The sequence below is a fragment of the Bubalus bubalis genome, chromosome 7, assembly GCF_019923935.1.
Source record: "Bubalus bubalis isolate 160015118507 breed Murrah chromosome 7, NDDB_SH_1, whole genome shotgun sequence".
Taxonomy (NCBI): domain Eukaryota; kingdom Metazoa; phylum Chordata; class Mammalia; order Artiodactyla; family Bovidae; genus Bubalus; species Bubalus bubalis.
In genome coordinates, this window is record NC_059163.1 from 50,823,353 (window position 1) to 50,846,923 (window position 23,571).

General features: G+C 39.6%; 1 protein-coding gene across 2 annotated transcripts in view; it reads left to right on the forward strand.

The window, feature by feature from the left end:
- CORIN (corin, serine peptidase) overlaps positions 1-23,571 on the forward strand; it is a 282,930-nt gene that overhangs the window by 41,690 nt on the left and 217,669 nt on the right. For both annotated transcript variants that reach the window (XM_044945906.2, XM_025290092.3), the window contains exon 2: positions 10,202-10,346. In XM_044945906.2, the coding sequence (XP_044801841.2) occupies positions 10,202-10,346 (145 nt within the window). The remainder of the gene's footprint in view (positions 1-10,201; positions 10,347-23,571) is intronic.

A 23,571-nucleotide genomic window follows, 5' to 3' on the forward strand; every position in this document is an offset into this window, starting at 1 on the left:
AATATTTAATTTCCTGAAGGATGGACAGCACAACTCTCCTTTTTCCCCCCACTCTGTAGTCTTCATTGTTTCAAAAAATACATACTGAAAAAAAGGAGGGACCTTTAAGACTCTGAAATATATGCAGAAAGAGTTCTGATATTGTATCTGTCTTAAAAGGAGCCTTTTATTACTTCAAGATTTGTATCTGCTATAAAATGATATCATTGACATATTTGAGATTGGGGGCAAAGCCATCTCAAAAGAGGACATGGGGTCTCATTTATCTGCCTCATCTCGGTGGGGGGTTGCCTGCTGTTTCTTTCCAAGATCATCTTCAGAAACTATCACAGGCATGTGACCCTCCCACCGGGCTCTAAAGAAAATGGGGTTTACCTTCAAAGTTCTCATGTTGCCTTTGAAGACATCGCCTCACTTTAACAAAGGTTATAACTTTCCTCCAGGGAGACTGATTTGAACAAATTTCATGCTGTGTGTTCAAGAAAGATCAAGACTCCTACAGCTTTCTAAAGTTGAAAGAAATGTTGTTATTATCACTATTTCCTTACTTTTCTTTTGCTTTGTCAATTTCATTTTATTGTTGGAATATTTGTGGTTGGAGCAAGGCATTTATTTTTTATCCTTTATCTACAGATATGAATATATGGTTGGGACAGGGCGATGACTTTATAAGCTCACCTAGATTTTCAGTGGTGGAGACAGTATCATAGAAATTGCTTCTGAAGCATTCCAGTCTTTTCTCCCATGTTTCAGACTTCAGCTAAATAGCACTACCCTCCAAACAAACACTGAACTGATATGCTGTCTGGATATTGGATTATTATTACCAGGTCTTCTTGACAGGAAAAATATCGTGTTGATATTTAGTCTCCATATTGAACAACTATTCTGGGATGTGTGACTAGGAAACTTGAGGGAGGACCAGTTGATGCTGTTAATTTTCAAAGGAGAAAATGTGGGCAGGATTGGCTTGCAGAACCATGTGTTCTGGTGTGAATTGAGTAATTTCATTTTGAAAGAGTGCATGAGTTATTTGAACTTTATATGCTTCAATTAAATGCCAGAAAATGGGATGAAAAGACTTACTAAAAACCAGAAACCAGATGCTTGTTCTTCAGGCCTCTTGGGGGCATTAAAAACAAACATCACAACAAAAGACATTTGGGTTTGGTGTGCTTCACTGATGGATGATTTGGGAGACCTTTTGCTTCTTGACGGTGGAAGCTAGTATGAGCGAGGTATGAGTGAGGATTGAGAGATGCCTGGTTTGAGAAATAGCTAGATGATTGATCTTATATTCAGTAAATCTACTCTTGATTCATGTAAGGAGGGGTTTCAGTTTATTTAGGACAGAGGAAAGCATCTAGCAGGGGCAGATTTTCCTTTCTAAAATAAGTGGATAACATTGGCTCATTTTTACTCAGTGTACAGAGAGTGGAGGTAGTTTGGAGAAACTCCATCTCTAACACTGAAACAACAATTCACATCGCATTTTGGACTGATGGTTGTGTGCTGTTCCAGGCTGACGTCAGCTGGTGGAGTCTTAGCGTCTGCCTTTTCTCAGGACCATGACCATGAGGACCAAGATGTGACAGTGTAACATCTCCACAGAGTTTAGAGGGAGCTCCCTGCCTGGTGCAGGCTACACCAGCTGGAGTGACCTTGTGCTCATGGCAGGCTGTTCTCTGGTAACAGCAAGTATGAAGGCCTGTGCAGTTCACCGCCTTCCTGTCTAAAGAATCAGGGTGCTCAGTGAGCCTCAAACCAAGTACATGGTATGGCCTTTGGATGTATCGTTCTTAATTGTTTTTAACATTGTAAGCAAATTTTTTGTGTAGGACAGATGGTCACAGAATTCTACCATGATTTTACATACAACCCCATCCATTAAAATGTGCACATTCATTTTGCTTTAAGAATATTTTCTTATTTTGACTTGACCATATCATAAAGTTGAGAGCTATGAATAGAATTTTACTAAATCCAGATTGATGTATGGATTAGGATAAACTTTGTGTAGTAATATTTGTGCACCTGAAGTTCACACTGTGTTACTTAATCATCCTGTATTAACCAAGTATACATAATTTCACAATTGGATTTAAGAATATAATCATTTATTTCATAAAATCCATAATATAGCATGACGTTAGAATTACCCTTCACATTTTTAAATATTCTGTTGATGAGAAACAGTTTATATACAACTTCAAGTTTGTCTGATCTTTGTAATTTAAACATGTCCTATTTGAAATAAAAATATTAGCATATCTCTTATATTTGATGCTGTACCTTAAAAGTAGTAAGCTGATGTTAATCTCTTTGTGGATGGTATCATTTGGTGAATATTATAAATTCTAGAGCTCTTGTAGGCCAAAATGGCATATGTTTAGCAAAAGTTTGGAATTTTTGTTGTTGTTGTTAATTGTTGTTGATGTTATTAAGTATAAACTTGAACCTCTTTTCTGTTTCAATCTTTGCTATTGAAAATGATTTTTCTTGCACTGTCTTAAAGCATCCAACATCTTTGGGAACTGATGATCAAGGCCAATACTTACATGTCATTCTCAGGGCAAAACATTTGAAGTTGTGGAAGTTGTAGAAGATTTCACATTTTCTGGAATTCCATTTCATTCTCTGGCAGTATTTTATAAATTCTTTATAATTTGCATATTTTCTTATTTTCCATGTCTACAAAAGGTGGAGAATAGTAAACTTCTGTAAAGATTCCACATAATTAAGACTTTATTAGATAATTAGGTTAGTTTTAAAAATAATTTTGAAATGTGAGCTCTAGAAATACCATAGAGAGGCCGTTTCTAAGATGTAGCTCTCATTGTCCAACTGCCGTGAGTGGTCATCCTCTGTTAGGCTGTGTCTGACTTGCAAGGAGGGGCAGAAGCATGGAGACTCAGGAAGAAGTCTGTTGCTTACCCTGCCATGGCTACATTATGAGATCTGGTCCTGCGTAGGTTTGGGGTCACCTGAGGTCAGCTCTGCGTGGCTCAGTGGGGGAAACCTCAGTCTGTCTTTGTAGACAGATTTGGAGAGTAGACGATGTGTTCCAGGAAGCTCCGAAAGCTGTGATCTAGAATTCAAGCCAAATTAAAAACCATGGATCTCTAGTCACCTTCAGAATTTCAGAAAAGGGAATCCATTTAGATTCTGCCTTTTTTGTTGATTAGCATGAATTATTTTAATTACTCACAAAGACCCTCACATTCCTCTTCTGTAAATGGGTATGGTGATAGCACCCACTCAGTAGAACTGTCCTGAGTATTTCTGATCTGACACATTTAGAGGAATGTCTGGCTCACAGGAAAAGGTCAATGGGTTTCTGGCTATACTATTACTATTATAATGACTGTAATAGTTATTCACACATGGAGCAGCAGCATTCAATTCCTTGTATTTTTAAGACTCTTCTGACAATGGGAGGGTGTAGTAGAAGAGTTTATCCATTATTTTTGATATTTTTATGAAGTGTGTGCTATAAGCCAGGCCCTTTAAAAATACTGGGGCTACAATAAGAAGCAAAACCCAACTTGATCCCTGACCTCATAGAGTCTACAGTCTACCAGGAATAATCAACATAATCTAATATTCAAACAAATATATGTAAATGATAACTGGAATATAGGACAGAAAGACCAGAACCAGCGTGGGTCATGAGTTGATGTGTAAGGGTGACTGCTGTGTGACTACCAAAGGTTGGGGATGGAGGGAGGCCAGTCCAGGCAAAGACTGATAATGGGGAACTGAGAGGACCCAGGTGGCTGGTGTGGAGAGAAAGGGATGGGCTTGAGTGGTGTAAAGTAATGAACTGCTGTAATTAACCTGATGTAGGCGGGGCACACCTAGAGAGTCTCCATATCCTGATACTCAAAGTGTGGTCCTCACACCACCCTCATCAGCATCATCTGGGAGCTGGTAAGAAATGCAGAACCTCAAGCCCCACCCCAGCACCCCCAAAGCTACTGGATCAGACTCTCTGCATGTGATTCATGTGCACACTGAAGGCTGAGAAGCACTGTCTTCCAGAACATGTTAGGAAAACTGGTTTTTGTCTCTCAGGTCTCTGGAGGGTTTTATGTAGGCAGGTGACACATCCACATGAGCGTTTTGAAAAGATCACTTGGGTCAGTATGGCATTTTGAAGGGGAAAGGTGAGGATGTGGGGAAAGAAGGTAGGACCAACCTTATTTTGTATGGTTTGCTGTCTACTAATCCCTATTTGAAAACATTTTGGCTGTCACACTTTACTTAGTAAATTACAGATTAGCAATTTTCATTTACAAATCACTAAGTTGTAAATTTTTCTTCTGAACTTATCCTGATTGATGACATAAGTGCTGTGCTTAGTTGCTCAGTCATGTCCTACTCTTTGTGACCCCATGGACTGTAGCCCGCCAGACTCCTCTGTTCATGGGGATTCTCCAGGCAAGAATACTGGAGTGGGTTGCCATGCCCTCCTCCAGGGGATCTTCCCAACCCAGGGATCAAACCCAGGTCTCCCACATTGCTTGTGGATTCTTTACCATCTGAGCCACCAGGGAAGCCCAAGAATACTGGAGTGGGTAGCTCGTCTTATTCCAGCCAACAGGAAAGAGGAAAGGCGATAGCCCTGTCTTGGAAAATACTTCCTGGAAGTCACATTGACCATTTTGAAATTCATCCCATGGTCCAGAGCTTGACCACATGGCCTCACACAACTCTAGAAGAGACTGGGAAATGGTGTCTTTATTCTAAATGCAGGGTTCTGCTTCTAAGATCAAAGGAAAGAATAGATGCTGGGAGTCAATTAGTCTCTTTCTCTACCAGAAACTCAGATGAGGCAGAGAGAGATTGCTTCTGTCTGGGTAGTCAAGGAGGGCTTCCTGAATGAGATGGAGTTTGAGTTACTTCTTTAAGGATTGGGATTTATGTAGATTGATGTGGAGAAATGGTCTTGAACCATGATTTTGAAACTGTGTGCTGGAGTACCCCATGACACTGCAGTGATTCACAGAGGCTGCTGGTAATTTTCAATTTTTGAGGGAAATGTGGTGATACTTGACATTTGTTGGTTACCAAATGAAATACTAGCTTGACATAGTTCACACTTTCAATGTGGGATTGTGCTCTATTCCTTTTGAGGTCATTTTATCTTCATAAATCTGGGTTATTGGTGGTTGCTGTGTAGACAGTTATACCAGGCAAGAATCTACTTGGAACAGGCAATGTTTGGAAGTGGTTTTCAATCTGATTCTGAGGTTAAGGTGTTGAGCAGTGCTCAACAGATGTGTACATTCCATAATGGTAAGTAATTGTGGTTAAGAATGGCATGAAAATATTTAAAAATTTTAACTTATGTGTAGTAGTTTTTCAAAAGTTTACCAAATTTTTAGGATATAAGTACTTACAAAATTGTTGGATGAAGCTACTTAATAAATGGAACCATTATGCACTTCTTTTGGCCTAGGTCCACTGAAAATAGTACCTAGACACTGATGCTACCATGAACCTAGAATGTCTGGGGATCACTGATGTGTGGGGTTGACAGAGTTACAAGGCTACTTCTTTTTATGTTCTTAATATAGGTGGTGTTGAAAAATATTTTTCTATAATAAAATCCATGACAATTTACTTTTTAAAACAACATTTTCTAACTGACTTCAAAGTTCATGATAGGGAATTTGAGTATGGAGTAGTACTAATAAATAGTCCTAGTAAAAACTGATGTTATAAATTTTAGTATATTTTCCCTGAAAGGAAATATTTTTTATTATTTTATCAAATATATTCTCTCCCCTAAAGTGTTTTTGGATGATTTAAGAATAGACCTTATGAGGCATATATCATTTTTTAAAAAAAGGATTCTTTACATAGTTATGTACAGAGAGTTTTTGTTTAGGTGGTTGAGTTCAGTTATTTATTCAACAGGTATTAATCTATTCCTGACTGTGTTCTGGATGCTGGTCATACACTAATGAGAAAGGGCAATATTTGCTTACATATAGAGAGATACAGCTGAGTTAGTATTATTTATGCTATTATTTGAGGCTTCTCCAGTGGCTAGATGGGAAAAGAATCTGCCTGCAATGCAGGAGACACAGGATATGTGGGTTCGATTCTGGGTCAGGAAGATCCCCTGGAGAAGGAAATGGTAAACCACTCCAGTATTCTTGCCTGAAAAATCCCAGGGACAAGGAGCCTGGTGGGCTACAGTCCAAAGGGTAGCAAAGAGTCGGACATGACTGAGTGACTAAGCACATTAAGTACATTGTATGCTATTATTTTTGTCTGTTTTTGCGGAAGCAGGAATAAATTTGTACTTTCTCCTTTATAATCTTCAGAGTATCTGTTGGTCCTTAGAGTTTATAATGCATGTTGCAGTCCTATTTAAGTTTGAACATCCCTGAAACTTAGTGCTTTCTTTCTTCTTCAAGTGTAAAGCATTAAAAGTCTGGATAATTTTTTTTGAAGATTATCTTTGAACGTTTTTATGAAATAACCATGTATTACAGCAATAATTATGCAGTTTCTTTTTTTATTGCCAGTTTGCCACCAGTACAATTATATCGGGTTTTACTAAGGGCCCTAGTAAGAGATAATGTGATTTTCTTAAAAGAATTTATACTTTGATTTGGCTAACATATTAAGATTTATAATAATTAAAATAGCCATAGATGCAGGGATACAGTGATACTCTGTATCAGGAGTTGGCAAACTTTGCCTGTAAAGGGCCTGATAGTAAATATTTTTGGCCTTGTGGGCCACATGGGTCTGTTGCAACCACTCAGTGCTGTTGCAGGAAAGCAGCTGTAACAGAGTACACATGCACGAACAGGGCTGTCTGCTAATAAAACTTTATGGTAAAAACAGGCAGTGTTGAGGCAATTCCCATTTGATGGTTTTTATTTTCTCCATTCGGTGGGAATTGGGATGGATCCTTTTCTGAAAGTGAGGGCAGAAGGCAGAAGAGTAGGGAAAGATAGTTTGAGGAGAATAGAGAAGACTTTAAACTAGCAATCAGTCCTGTTGAGTAACTTTTTATAGCCACACATTCAGTTGTCCAGGTGTAGATATGTAGAGAAGATTGTTGAATTCATCTCATGTTGACCTTTATAAGATGAGGGAGAAGAAAATCCAGTGGGGGCAAAGTGGTTCAGGGCATTAGCAAGAGTATCATTGAAATAACGATCAAAGATTTTAAAGAAGGTATGTAGGGAAATGAAGAAAGGAGAGAGTTGATAGAGTGGCAGAAGAGCGATTCAATGGACAAAGTCCTGCAAGTGTCAGAGAATGGCTATTGTGATGAATGGATAAAGATGTGATATCTATTTCTCAACATGCACACACAATGGAATATTACTCAGACATAAAGAATGAAATAATGCCACATGCAGCAAACATATGGACCTAGAAATTATCATATCAAGTATGATAAGTAAGCCAAAGACAAATATCATATGATATTGCTCCTAAGTGCAAGCTAAAAAAATACAAATGAACTTATTTACAAAACAGAAATAAACTCACAGACATAGAAAACAAGCTTATGGTTACCAAAAGGGAAGGGGGTGGGTAGGGATAAATTAGGAGTTTGGGATTAACATAGCCAAACTACTTTATATGAAATAGATAACCGACAGCTAGGTCCTTGTTGGTTATCTATTTTATAGATAATACAGGGATCTATATTCAATATTTAGTAATAATGATAAGGGAAAAGAATCTGAAAAAGAATATGTATGTGTGTATATACACACACAATTAACTGAGTCACTGTGCTATACACATGAAACTTACACATTAGAAGCAAACTATATGCTTTAAAAAAGAGACAGAATGGCTGTTGTGAAAATAGTTTAATCAGTATGCCAGGAGGCAAGCGTAATAGAATTAAAAATGTAAAAGAGATGGATGAGAAGATATCCCAATGGAACCAGACGAGATATTCTAGTTAGGTAGATTATATTCAGCATATGTAAACCAGCATGATACCTTTTAAAATAAATGTAGTCTTTAAGACAAAAGAAATGAATCTTTACCAACAAGATTAGTAAAACATAAGAACTACATATTTGAAATATGTGCAGGTCAACCAGTTGCACTGTTCCATGCTTGCAGTGTTGGAATGCTTGGCTTGCAGTTTCAAGTATGTGGAGGGTAGATTCTCGAAGAGGGTACCTTCTGCAGAGAGGGTTGTTGAGTCCACATAATTAAAACTTAGGAATTGTCTTAGTGGTTTAGCTCATCTGGCCTCATTCTCCCAACAGTAAAGTCTGAAAGTTGCATTATATTCAGAGGAACCTCAAGGGCTTCCCCAGTGGCTCAGATGGTAAAGAATCTGCCTGCAGTGCAGGAGATCTGGGCTTGATCCTTGGGCTGGGAAGATGCCCTAGAGAAGGAAATGGCAACCCACTCCAGTATTCTTGCCTGGAAAATCCCATGGACAGAGGAGCCTGGTGAGCTACAGTCCAAGAGATCACAAAGAGTCAGACAAGACTGAGTGACTAACACTTTCACTTTTCAAAGGGCCTCTGACTAAGGCAGCATTTACAGTAATAGTCTTAAGTGGCTATGAATGCTAGAGAAAAGTTAAACACCTGAGGAAAGGGCTGAGGTTTCCTCTAAGTATTTCTTAGTTCTAAATTTCTTCTAAGTATTTCTTCCTCTTCTCCCCTCCATAAAAGGAATCCATTTCCTAGTCACTGGAAAAAGCATTTGCACTAATCATGAATATGGTTTCTGGAGATCAAGCACTTGTTGATATACTTATATAAGATAATAAAATGAGCCACTGGCACTTTCCCTACTGATTCTTCACTTATGAATACTAAATGGGATGTATTTGGCCATAGGATTTCAGATAGCACTGAGGCCACTGTACATTTGCCACCCAAGAAGATCACTCCTACACTGCTCTTGTGACCTCCTTAACAAAGAAATCTTTTCCATTGTTGTGGAAGCCAAAGAAAATTCATAACTCCTTACCTCTCTGGGTGTATTTTATCACTCTTTTAAATTACAACAGGACTTTTCAGTGATACTTTTCTGAGAATCATGGCTAGTTCAAGTGCTAGTTCTCTACACTGTCTTAAGTGATCTTCTAGCAAGAAATTGTTTTCCTGTCTTTTCAATTCCTGTAAGCCTCACAGTGCTGATCATTTGCTATCTCAAATGTAGTTATTTATGTCCATATCTTACTTCTTCTACAAGACTGTGAACTTTGGAGGAACAGTTGGTCTTAGATTATTGTTAAATTCATCACTGTGCTTATTATAATTAGTAGATGTATCAGTAACCACTTCTTGAGTAAATGAAGCAAAAAAGTCAGTTCTACTATGGTCTCTGAGCTGTAGTTCCACACTGGTTTTTTTTTTTTTTTTTTTTTTTACAGATAAATGTTATGTCCAAGCCTCAAAGGATACCACCCATCACTGTTATAATCAGTGTGTTATAAAGATATTATATTGTGTCATTCTGTTAATTCACGTTGAGTGAAATCTGAAATTGGCCCCCATATATGGAGGATGAGAGATTGAAGAAAGAGGTAGATCATTCCAGATTGCTAGGTGGCAGTTTTAATAACCAAGGTAACTTAATTGCAAGGTTTGTCTTGGGTGACTACAAGGTCATTAGACCTCCACACCTGCCAGAATCATATAATGGGATTCAGTCATGTGTACCACCTGGATGGTCTCAGCAGCACATTGCTCGCTCAAGGCTGCATCCTTGAAAACAGCTTTGGCTGTGGGAACAGTGGATGTAACATACATGAATTTCCTAAGACTAAGGAGACAAACAAGAATGAAATCTGGATGATGCCCTGTCCACACTACTCACCAGTATTTAATCACTGCATTAGGCAGTTTGCTTAGAGCTCTAGGTCAAGGTGAGTTCTTCTGTGGAATAATACCAAATTAGCAGATAAGTTTAAACAAATTTAAGATGGAATATGGTTATAAGTCCATATACTCCTGAAAAACATTTCAGAAATAGATGGTTTGCTCTGTCCTGAATATGGTTTGTACAGTTATTTGTTTATTTATTAGTGGGATTTGGTGACTAAACTCATTTCATGCTATGTAGTACACGGAGGAAAATTTAGGCATGCTACTGCTCTAAATAGACAGCTGTCCTCTAAAATGTCATGGGGTGTATTGAATTGCTTTGCAATATTAAAACCATGTTTGATTTTCATCTTCTACTTTAGGTCTTGGGAGCTGATGATGATAACATGGGTGATGGCTGCTCTCGGAAGCTGACGACTGTGAATATTCTTCGTTTCCTCTTGCTGGTCCTGATTCCATGTATCTGTGCTCTCATTGTCTTGCTGGTGATCCTGCTCTCCTTTGTTGGTGAGTGATGCCATTATTAAAGAAAAATGAAGTTAAAATTAACATTAGTATGATTTGTAAGAGGGGTTTCTGCTGCTCTGGATGGTGGTTTACTACTGGAGGATCTTTCTGGGCAAGGAGAAATCTGATTGCTTTTGCATTTGTAAAAGACAAAAGACCTGGATACATTATAGGGAATTGACGGTAGAAAGAAAGGAAGGCAGGGAGATCAATTTGGTGACTGGCTATCATCTGAGTAAAAGATAGCAAGAGCTTGAATTAAAGCATTTGGTGCACGAAAATCAATGGAAATCAAACTGCTTAGGATTTTGACATGAAGGAGAAAGAGGAGTCAAGGTTGACTCTCGGATTTCTAGCTTGGGCAACCAGGTTGGCTTTGGTGCCATCTGTTAACATGGCAAGAAAAAGCAGAGGAGTGAGATGCAGGTAGATGGAGGTCAGGCTGGAGGTTCAGTTAGGACATGTTAAGTTGGAGATTTTTATGGGACAACTAAATACAGTAGAACCATAGTTTAAATGTGTTTATCATGAACAAATTCAACAGTGCAGGCTGGGCCAAGAAATGGAGGACTGTAAGAATTTCTTCCTTCCTAAGAAAATTTCAAGGAAAATTGTGAGTCTGTGTGATTTTTTGGCTTCTGTACACTTTAGAATTTAACTCTCATCCTGCTGTTACTGGTTGGAAGCTGGAACCATCAAGAAGGGAAGCTGAGAAGGGAGCCTAGCCTGCCTGTATCTGTGAAGGTGGGAGTCTCAGCGGAAGTAGCAGGGGTAGGTGAACTGAGGAGAAAGTGCACTGACTCAAAGCTGAGGACAAAGCCTTGGAGGATGCTGATGTTCAGGGGAGATGAGAAAAGACAAAGGATCAAGAGATACCCGAGTTGTTGGACAAGAAGGAAAGGATCCCAGAGATGCTGGGTTTCATAGAAGCCTAGGGCAGAGATGGTCAGAGGTCACAGGGTGACAAGTAAGAAGAGGAAACCTGCAGGAAAACCACAGGTTTTCTGTTGGAGTTTCAGTCGCCCTGCCACACATTGTGCCTGCTGTGGTCTGCTCTGGGCTAGAGGCAGGACAAACCCTGAAACTGACCTCTGCCCTTCTCTTCTGCCAGGACTCCCTCCCCTCCAGCCTTGGCCTGCTTTTGTTTTCTTTCCTGTGCCTTCCAGTAGTTGCTTTTTTATATTTTGTCCAGAGTCTGTAGCTGTTACATCTGGGAGAATCTGTCTGATAGATGCTCCCTTGGTCATACATCTGTCATTTGGAATGCTCTCATTATCATAACTGGAGAAGGCAATGGCACCCCACTCCAGTATTCTTGCCTGGAAAAAAAATCCCATGGGTGGAGGAGCCTGGTGGGCTGTAGTCCATGGGGTGGCGAGGAGTCAGACACGACTGAGCGACTTCCCTTTCACTTTTCACTTTCATGCATTGGAGAAGGAAATGGCAACCCACTCCAGTGTTCTTGCCTGGAGAATCCCAGGGACGGGGGAGCCTGGTGGGCTCCGTCTATGGGGTTGCACAGAGTTGGACACGACTGAGGAGACTTAGCAGCAGCAGCATTGTCATAACACTGTGTGGAACGGCTCACACACTGCGAAGAATACTTCCTTTCATTCTCAGGGTGGAGTGCTAATATAAGTTTAAAACCTGTTTTTAAGTGCTTCAATGCTTAGAGGCCTCTGAGCAGAGGCAGGGTGCTATTAAAACAGTGCTTTGCTTGGATTTATTGATTTATTACATTTAAACATTTTTATAACTTTATTGAAATATAACATATCATACAATTCACCCATTAAAAAGTGTGTAATTCAGTAATTTTTAATATATTTACAGGTAAGTTCAGTCATCATCATAGTCAATTTTTAAACATTTTCATTGCCTCAAGAAGAAACTTTCTTCTCTCTTAGCTATCTGTCACCCTTCCATCTTTCTGTGTCCCCTCTGCCCCAGCTCTAAACAGCCACTAATCTACCATATGTTCCCCCCTTTCTGGACATTTCATATGACCATGTGTGGTTTTTGTGACTGGCTTATTTCACCCCACATAATATCTTCAGGGTTCATCCATGTTATTGTATGTATCAGTATTTCATTCCTTATGGCCAAATAATACTCTGTTGTATGGATTTACCACATTTAAAAAATCTATCAATTGATGGACATATTAGTTGTTTTCACCTTTTGACTATTATGAATAATGTTGCTCTGAACCCTCATGTACATAAAACAAGTTTTTATGTGTACATGTTTTCATTTCTCTTGGGCTTATACCTAGGGGTACAATTTAAAAAAAATCACCTGTATGAAATTGAGAAGGCAATGGCACCCCACTCCAGTACTCTTGCCTGGAAAATCCCATGGACGGAGGAGCCTGGTAGGCTCCAGTCCATGGGGTCGCTAAGAGTTGGGCACGACTGAGCGACTTCACTTTCACTTTTCACTTCCATGCATTGGAGAAGGAAATGGCAACGCACTCCAGTGTTCTCGCCTGGAGAATCCCAGGGATGGAGGAGCCTGGTGGGCTGGCGTCTGTGGGGTCGCACAGAGTTGGACACGACTGAAGCGACTTAGCAGCAGTAGAAGCAGCAGCAGTAGCAGTATGAAATTAGGAAACTGACCAATTTGAAACCATTTCTTAGTACTATTTTGGCTGTTATGTAGGTAACTTTTAGAAAGTGGGTGTTTTCTGGCACTCTCTTCAAAAGCATTCTTTTCATATGTTCTGAACCAGATGATTTCATGTAGATACATTAAGTAATCTCTGCCCAGATAAACATTCCCTGTTTTATAACTGAGATATTTACTGTTGTAGTGAGCAATAAAATCATCTTATATCTCTGTTTAAAAAAACCTCACTAGATTCTGCTTGCTTTTAAGAATGTTCTGTTTGATTTGAGTTTATAATTTGTGCTCTTTCAAAGTTTTGCAGTTATTTCTGCGTCTCTAAGAGATGCTGGAATGCCGTGTACAAATAGCAGGAGCTTTGGCTTCAAAAGGTGAAGAGATGATAGTGAGAGGATTATTGACTAGGAAAAGATAGTAAAAGCCTTATGCTAACAAACACAGATGCATTGTGCCTCTCTAATTTTGTCTGTTTGGGCTTCTGGCATGCATAAAGTCAAGATGGCAAAGAGATTTCTGAAGATAAGAGAGTTAGACTTTGTGAATAATTATTTCTGCAGCAGGCTATGGAAAAGAGCAACAGCAAATTGTTTCTCTCCTCAACCCTTAAACTGAAGTTGGAGCTACAAAGGTTTTGTTCAGTTTAATTTATTCTAGTTTGGACTGGAAAAGGTCAGTTTTCATTCCAATCCCAAAGAAAGGCAATGCCAAAGAATGCTCAAACTACCACACAATTGCACTCATCTCACACACTAGTAAACTAATGCTCAAAATTCTCCAAGCCAGGCTTCAACAGTACGTAAACTGTGAACTTCCAGATGTTCAAGCTGGTTTTAGAAAAGGCAGAGGAACCAGAGATCAAATTGCCAACATCCTCTGGATCATCGAAAAAGAAAGAGAGTTCCAAAATACATCTATTTCTGCTTTATTGACTATGCCAAAGCCTTTGACTGTGTGGATCACAATACACTGTGGAAAATTCTGAAAGAGATGGGAATACCAGACCACCTGACCTGCCTCTTGAGAAACCTGTATGCAGGTCAGGATGCAACAGTTAGAACTGGACATGGAACAACAGACTGGTTCCAAATAGGAAAAGGAGTACGTCAAGGCTGTATATTGTCACCCTGCTTATTTAACTTATATGCAGAGTACATCATGAGAAACGCTGGACTGGATGAAGCACAAACTGGAATCAAGATTGCTGGGAGAAATATCAATAACCTCAAATATGCAAACGACACCACCCTTATGACAGAAAGTGAAGAACTAAAGAGCCTCTTGATGAAAGTAAAAGAGGAGAGTGAAAAAGTTGGCTTAAAGCTCAACATTCAGACAACTAAGATCATGGCGTCCGGTCCCATCATTTCATGGCCAGTAGATAGGTAAACAATGGAAACAGTGGCTGAGTTTATTTTCTTGGGCTCCAAAATCACTGCAGATGGTAACTACAGCCATGAAATTAAAAGATGCTTGCTCCTTGGAAGAAAAGCTATTAACAAACCTAGACAGTGTATTAAAAAGCTGAGACATTACTTTGCCAACAAAGTTCTGTTTAATCAAAGCTATGGTTTTTCCAGTAGTCATGTATAGATGTGAGAGTTGGACCATAAAGAAGGATGAGTGCCAAAGAATGATGCTTTTGAGCTGTGGTGTTGGAGAAGACTCTTGAGAGTCCCTTGGACTGCAAGGAGATCCAACCAGTCCATCCTAAAGGAAATCTATCCTGAATATTTATTGGAAGGACTGATGCTGAAGCTGAAACTCCAATACTTTGGTCACCTGATGCAAAGAGTCAATGGATTAGGAAAGACCCTGATGCTGGGAAAAATTGACAGCAGGAGGAGAAGGGGACGACAGAGGATGAGATAGTTGGATGGCATCACTGACTCAATGGACATGAGTTTGAGCAAGCTCTGGGAGATGGTGATGGACAGGGAAGCCTGGTGTGCTGCAGTCCATGGGGTGGCAAAGAGTCAGACATGACTGTGTGACTGAACAACACTCAAAAATTGGCCAAAATTGTTCTTATCTCATTTTAACTCTATAAGAACTGAAGTCTGTGTATTATGGCCATCATTTTAGTAATCTCATATTCCATAACCCCATAACCCTATAAGCAAGCCATTGCCATAGTATAGTTTAATTGCCAATAAAGTAGCTAGGAAGAAATAAAGTTGGTAGACTGTTGGATTTGTGACATGATGCCAAGTTTCACTTGACTCCTCTGCTTATGCCTGAGAGCTACTTTCATTCTTCTTATTAGGGCTTGAACTGGCAGTGGGCTGTGGTGCCATCACATGACTGCAGGAGTCAGCCTGTGCCATGAGATGCTTTATCAGAGCTTGAACCAGTGCCTAACAAATTATTTATAAATCATATAGAAACATATTACATATGCAACACTTTAAGTAAAATTATATTGACATGTTGAGCAACATTGAACAAGCATAAAATTGTAGGTATAATCTGATACCATTCATTCCTTGAACAGGCATTTATTGAGTGACTATTAAGTGCAAAGCAGGCTTCCCTGGTGACTCAGCCAGTAAAAAATCCTCCTGCTATGTGGGTGACCTGGGTTCGATCCCTGGTTTGGGGAGATCCTCTGGAGAAGGGTGCCCACTCCAATATCCTGGCCTGGAGAATGCCATGGACTGTATAGTCCATGGGGTTGCAAAGAGTCGGACACGACTGAGCAACGTTCACTTTTGCTAAGTGCAAAGCGATAACCTATGGGTCTTGGGCACAGCCCTAAATTAAGCTTTCTCCATGGGGCTCCCAGTTCAGTGAGGGAGGGGCACATAGAAAATGATCATATAATTGATTAATTATCACAGAGGTAGCTCCTATGTGGGAAGAGACAGTTTCTTTGAGACAGGGTGTGAACCCAGCCTGAGAAGCCTTCGTTGATGGGGGAGCGCTTTACCCATGACCTCAACCATGGGGATATTGGAGTAGGGGAGTGCAGTAATTGATCTGGTTGGGGCTGTTAAAAAGTCCCTTTGACACTTGTCTGGAGAAAGGGTTGAAGTGGGTAGAGTATGTGATAGGGGGAAGAAATACAGTTATTGCAAGAGTCCTGCAAATGTGGTGCTTTAGAATATGATCTACACTGATTTTTGCAAAATTTATTCATCTCAATTTATTTCACTAAAATGAAAGTCCTAAAAAAATCTCTTTAAAATGCTCTTAACTTTTTCTTGCTAACAGCTGAAGACTTGGTTTCAAAGTTTTATCCATTCATCCACATCTAAAACAAACTGTTCCAGCCTTACGCTTATGAAGAATAGCCTAAGGTTACCATCCTAGTTTTCTCAAAACTGCAAAAAACCGATGTGGGGCCTATTAATTTTTTAATTTTTGTCACTCAGTGAAGAAGAAAGAAATTATCATGGAAGTATAGGAAATATAAGTAGTCTGTTTTTCTTGAATTCAAGTGACTTTCCTCTTCAAAACTTCTAGATGAGCTAGAGATCATTGAATTTAAATATAGTTTTTCTCTTACCAAATTTCTTAGCAGCTGTGGCTTTTATAAGAATTTGGAATGATGAGAATCTGAACTTCGTAACGTACAATGTTGGGTTTTGAATATCATTTTAAAAGGGCAAACCTCTCAGATCCTTAGTTTTTTTTCCACCAGAACCTTAAGATTTTTCTATGCAGTTCTCAAACTTGAGAATATTTTTTCTTTAATTCCTTAGGTCTGAGGTTATGCATAATGTGTGATGTTTTGGAAAAGGCAGTCTAAAGTCTTTTTTTTTTTTTTGACATTTAATTTATTTATTTATTCCCCCCTTTTTTTTTTAAAATTTAATTTTATTTTTAAATTTTACATAATTGTATTAGTTTTGCCAAATATCAAAACGAATCCGCCACAGGTATACATGTGTTCCCCACCCTGAACCCTCCTCCCTCCTCCCTCCCTACACCATCCCCCTGGGTCGTCCTAGTGCACCAGACCCAAGCATCCAGCATCGTGCATCGAACCCGGACTGGCAACTCGTTTCATACATGATATTTTACATGTTTCAATGCCATTCTCCCAAATCTTCCCACCCTCTCCCTCTCCCACAGAGTCCATAAGACTGTTCTATACATCAGTGTCTCTTTTGCTGTCTCGTACACAGGGTTATTGTTACCATCTTTCTAAATTCCATATATATGCGTTAGTATACTGTATTGGTGTTTTTCTTTCTGGCTTACTTCACTCTGTATAATAGGCTCCAGTTTCATCCACCTCATTAGAACTGATTCAAATGTATTCTTTTTAATGGCTGAGTAATACTCCATTGTGTATATGTACCACAGCTTTCTTATCCATTCATCTGCTGATGGACATCTAGGTTGCTTCCATGTCCTGGCTATTATGAACAGTGCTGCGATCAACATTGGGGTACACGTGTCTCTTTCCCTTCTGGTTTCCTCAGTGTGTATGCCCAGCAGTGGGATTGCTAGATCATAAGGCAGTTCTATTTCCAGTTTTTTAAGGAATCTCCACACTGTTCTCCATAGTGGCTGTACTAGTTTGCATTCCCACCAACAGTGTAAGAAGGTTCCCTTTTCTCCACACCCTCTCCAGCATTTATTACTTGTAGACTTTTGGATCGCAGCCATTCTGACTGGTGTGAAATGGTACCTCATAGTGGTTTTGATTTGCATTTCTCTGATAATGAGTGATGTTGAGCATCTTTTCATGTGTTTGTTAGCCATCTGTATGTCTTCTTTGGAGAAATGTCTATTTAGTTCTTTGGCCCATTTTTTGATTGGGTCATTTATTTTTCTGGAGTTGAGCTGTAGGAGTTGCTTGTGTATTCTCAAGATTAGTTGTTTGTCAGTTGCTTCATTTGCTATTATCTTCTCCCATTCTGAAGGCTGTCTTTTCACCTTGCTAATAGTTTCCTTTGATGTGCAGAAGCTTTTAAGGTTAATTAGGTCCCATTTGTTTATTTTTGTTTTTATTTCCAATATTCTGGGAGGTGGGTCATAGAGGATCCTGCTGTGATGTATGTCAGAGAGTGTTTTGCCTATGTTCTCCTCTAGGAGTTTTATAGTTTCTGGTCTTACGTTGAGATCTTTAATCCATTTTGAGTTTATTTTTGTGTATGGTGTTAGAAAGTGTTCTAGTTTCATTCTTTTACAAGTGGTTGACCAGATTTCCCAGCACCACTTGTTAAAGAGATTGTCTTTTCTCCACTGTATATTCTTGCCTCCTTTGTCAAAGATAAGGTGTCCATATGTGCGTGGATTTATCTCTGGGCTTTCTATTTTGTTCCATTGATCTATATTTCTGTCTTTGTGCCAGTACCATACTGTCTTGATAACTGTGGCTTTGTAGTAGAGCCTGAAGTCAGGTAGGTTGATTCCTCCAGTTCCATTCTTCTTTCTCAAGATCGCTTTGGCTATTCGAGGTTTTTTGTATTTCCATACAAATTGTGAAATTATTTGTTCTAGCTCTGTGAAGAATACTGTTGGTAGCTTGATAGGGATTGCATTGAATCTATAAATTGCTTTGGGTAGTATACTCATTTTCACTATATTGATATTCAAAGTGTAGGCAGTGGACCGGCAGCATCAGCATCACTTGGGAGTTTGTGTGAAATGCAAAATCTGGAATCCTGGGCCCCTCTCCAGACCTGCCAAATTTACTTTCAAACAAGCTCCCCAGGTCATTTTTGTGCTTCATCCAGTCCTTAATCCACTGTAATCTGATCTTATCTTCTTTCTCTTCTTTTCATTCTACTATATCTGTTCTGCTCCAGGGCCCCAATGTCCTTTCATTGAAGAGCAGCATTTGGAACCTGTGTGTGTTTGAACAAGATTTTGGAGAGCCTGTGCTTTCCCTCTGTGTTTGTTTACATTTGGTCACAATGAGCACGCTCAGCTACTCCTTTCTTCTTGAAATGCTCTTCTGCTTTGCCTCGATATTATCATTTCTAATTTTTGTTCTATTCCTGTCTGTTCTTTCTCTGTGTCCTTAAGCTCATCTTTCTCTATGTGCTAAGTCGCTTCAGTCATGTCCAAATCTTGTGACCTATAGCCGACCAGGCTCCTCTGTCAGTAGGATGCTCCAGGCAAGAATACTGGGTTATTCCCAACCTAGGGATCGAACCCTCATCTCTTATGTCTCCTGCATTGGCAGAAGGGTTCTTTACCACTAGCACCACCTTTCTGTACCCAGCCAGTAAATGTGGGAGTGTCCATCTTAGCTCTCTTCTCACTTTGCACCCATACTTCTCTAGACAGTATCGTGCTCTCCCATGACTTCTTTCATCATTCATGCATTCGACAAGTGTTTATTGAGGCCTACACTGGTGCCAAGGATTCTACTGTGTGCTTGAAATGCAGTCATGAATACTATACCTTCTTAACTTCCAAGAGGCAGACAAGAAACAGCCAATTTCACTTGAGTGTGTTAGTGATATAGGCAGAGTGTGATCAGGGAACACAAAGAAGATGCACACTTGTGGGGAAGTCTGGTAAGACCTTCTGGAGGAAATGTTTAGATTGCTTTGGATTTAAATTTCTTTCCCCTTGTGTGTTTCATCGCATTTTACACTCAATGTATTCATAATAATTACAATAACAAAAGGAAACGTCTACAATGTCTATTTTTCATTCTCTATTATCTATTGTATCAGTCAGGGCAGGCTATACTATGCTGTGTAACAAAAATAATCCTAATATATTAGTGGTTTAACAACACTGAAAGTAAGTTTCTCATTTGCAGCACATGCTTTACAAGATGGCAGGGGGGCTGTGCTCATTCAGGTCACTCAGGGACTAAATTGATGGACTAGCCATCATCTTGAGCCTTGTGGTTATTGTGTCAGAGAGAAAGAAAAAAAGCCCTAGAGGTTCTTTTTTTAAAAGTATGTAATGTGGCATCATTAATTAAATCACAATGAAGTACATTAAACCCCCAGAATATACTCATCTTATAACTGGAAGTCTGTACACTTTGATCAGCATCAAAGATTGACATAGAATGAGGGCAGAGAATGTAACCCAGCATGTGTCCTAGTAGAATGGGAGAGAGTTGGAAATATTTGATGAATAACTCAAACGACAATCATTCCACCTCGGTAAATATCTTTATTTACCCATAACTCAAACTGGAAACATTTAAGGGACCTCTGACACTTTTTGTTAAGTTCTTATAATTTTGCCTCTGAAAGTTCTCTCTCAAATGTTCCCCTTGCTCTCACTGCTTTTGCCTTGGCTCGATCCATCTTTTTTCCCCTGGATTATTGCAGTAGCCTTCTAACTGTCTGCTAAACTTAGACCCTTTCAAGCATCACTGTTGTCTGAGTGGTCATTTTAACATTCTACCCCATTTAAGACCCTTCAGAAGTTCTCTGTAATGACAAGATCAACTCCAAAGCTTTAACAGGAATACCCTTCACAGTCTGGCTCCACTTCCTTTGCTCTTGTCAGCTCCCTGTGTGCTAGCCATGTTTAGTTACTTGCTGCTCAGCTTTTGCATATCCCCTTGCTCTATCTACAAAGTTCTCCATTCCTTACTGCAGGAAATTGTTTCCCCATAAATGCTTGGCTCAAACCTAGAAAATCCCTAATTATCTTTTAAGATTCACATGGAGGATCATTATCCCCTAAGAAATCTTTCCTAATTTTCTCTAATGGAATCTCAGCTTCTTCTCTAATTTTTGTCAACAGATTGTCATATGCATATCATTCTCAAAGCATTTGTTTCATGGTCTGTATTTTTACATACATACATGTCTCAGCTAATCTGTAAACATCTTGATGAAAACCTCTAACTCAATTTTGTAATTTGCTCTCAGCAGAGAGTAAATACGTAGCTCCTAGAACATAGAAAATGCATGCTTGTACTCAGTCCTTAAGTCCTGTCTGACTCCTAGAGACCCCGTGGACTGTAGCCCACCAGGCTCCTCTGTCTATAGGATTTCCCAGGCAAGAATACTGGAGTGGGTTGTCTCCTCCTCCAGGGGGTCTTCCCAATCCAGGGATCAAGCCTGCATCTCCTGCATTGGCAGGCAGATTCTTTACTGCTGAGCCATAAAGGTATTACCAAATGACTAGAAATGTTAAAGCTGAAGCTCTAATACTTTGGCCACTTGATATGAAGAGCTGACTCTTTGGAAAAGACCCCGATGCTGGGAAAGATTGAAGGCAGGAGGAGAAAGGGACAACAGAGGATGAGACGGTTGGATGGCATCACCAACACAATGGAGATGAGTTTGAGAAAACTCGGGGAGATGATAGACAGGGAAGCCTGGCATGCTGCAGTCCATGGGGTCACAAAGAATTGGACATGACTGGGCGACTGAACAATAAGAGATATAAAGATAAGGAGTTTATTTCAAACTCATAGGAAGATAAATTTCTTACATGCTTATGATGGTTGAGTTTTTTAACTTGTATACCTTGTCCAAAGTGAAAAGCATGTGTGACTGTCTGAGTATGGGTACATATCTTATCCCAATTCAATTCTTGGGCTAAGTTAATGTAAGCTTCAGTTTTCTTCTCTCTGAAACTTCATCAAGAAGGGTTAATTATAGCATCTGTATCATAGGATTGTTGGAAGTCTAACTAGTAAAGATACTTAGTCTAGTGCCTGTATTAGTTTTGTATTGCTGCTGTAAAATTAATGTTGTAATGAAGCTTAAAATAACACAAATGTAGTAACTTAGAGTTATAGAGGTCAGAAGTATAAAATAGGCCTCATGGGGTTAAAATTAAGGTGTTGGTAGGTGACTCTGGGGACCAGTCTGTTTTCTGCCTTTTCCAGCTTCTAGCGTCTTCCTACATTCCTTGGTTTGTGGCCCCCTTGCCATCTTCAAAATGAGCAATGGCTCATTGAGTCTTGATCACACTGTTATAGCTCTGACATGCACTTTCTTACCTTCTTCTGTTTAAAAGGACCCAGTGAGTACCTTGGGTTCACCTAGATAGTCTAGGATGATTTCTCCATCTCAGACTCCATAACTTACATTTGCAATCCCTTTTGCCATGTAAGGAGTGTGAAGTAACCTATGCCCAGTTTCTGAGACTTGGGATGTGGACATCTCTGGGGGGAGCATCATTTTGGCTGCCAGTGCTCAGTCTGCTAGATGTATTGATAAGTGATCAGTAACGCTTGGTTTTTATTATTGGAATTGCAGACCATTTCTTAAACATTGTGCTTCGCAGGTGGCTTAGTGGTAAAGAATCCACTGTCCGTGCAGGAAATGCAGGTTTAATCCCTGAGTCCTAAAGATCTCCTGGAGGAGGAAATGGCAATCCACTCCCCTATTCTTGCCTGGAGAATCCCATGGACAGAGGAGTATGGCAGGCTATAGTCCATGGGGGTTGCAAAGATTCGGACATGACTGAGCATCTGAATGCTCCTAAACATTGTTAAATAGAACTGTGTTATAGCTGAAACACTTTTGGAACATACAACCCTGATACAGTGTGGCCTTCTATTAATAACTTAGCATTAAAGGGCCACAGTTATTTTATTCTAAAATAGGGTTAAGTGATTCACTTTTGAAAATTTCCTTAGTCATTTTATTATGCTGGGATACATTTAGAGTAAAAGGAAATTGGCATTTATTTATAAGTACCTTATAGCCCTAAGGGGGCTTCCCTAATTTGTCAGTTGGTAAGGAATCCGCCTGTAATGCAGGAGTCTCTGATTCGATTCCTGGGTTGGGAAGATCTGCTGCAGAAGGGATAGGCTAGCCACTCCAGTATGCTTGGGCTTCCCTTGTGGCTCAGTTGGTAAAGAATCTGCCTGCAATGTAGGAGACCTGGGTTTGATCCCTAGGTTGGGAAGATCCCATAAAGGGAAGGCTTACCCACTCCAGTATCCTGGCCTAGAGAACTGCATGGACTGTATAGTCCATGGGGTCGCAAAGAGCTGGACTCGACTGAGCAACTTTCACTTAAAGCCCTAAAAAAGACTATTTTACTTTTATTACTATTACTGTGCAGTAATGACTAACAGTTACTGAGAACTTACTGTGTGCCAGGAACTGTTCCAAGTGTTTATGTGTGTATTGACGAATACAGCCCACTGAGGGGAGATGCTTTTACTTTCCTTATTTTGCATCAGTTGAGACTTTGCCCAGAGTTTCAGGGCTGGTGAGTACTAGCGATGGGATTTAAACTCAGGTGGTCCAGCTTTAGAACCCATACTTTTAACCACAGCACTATAAAAATAGGAATGTGGAGAAGGATGTGGCAACACTCGAAGAATGAACACTCTACTCTGGGCTAATAACTCATAGCATTTTTATAGCTCATCATGGTGTAGCTTGAGAGTGTTTAGTCTTATTGAATTCTATTTTTTGTGCTTTGAAAAAAAATGCATAATAGAGGGCCAACTGTGAGTTGAGAGTTAGTCAATTTCAAGAGATGCTTGAAAATATTGTCTAGTGAGTTCAGGCTTTTAAAGACAGGTCCTTTAAGTTTGTTGTCTCTGTCTGTTGTCTTTCTCTCAAAAAATATAGTTTAAGGACATTAGCTGCAGCAGCTATCATATGTCATGTGTTATCTTTTTTTTCTGTCAATTTGCTTTGATGTGGAGAGTTTAAGAGCCAGGAATCTGCCTTTTTTTTTCTTTAGAAAGTTGTTA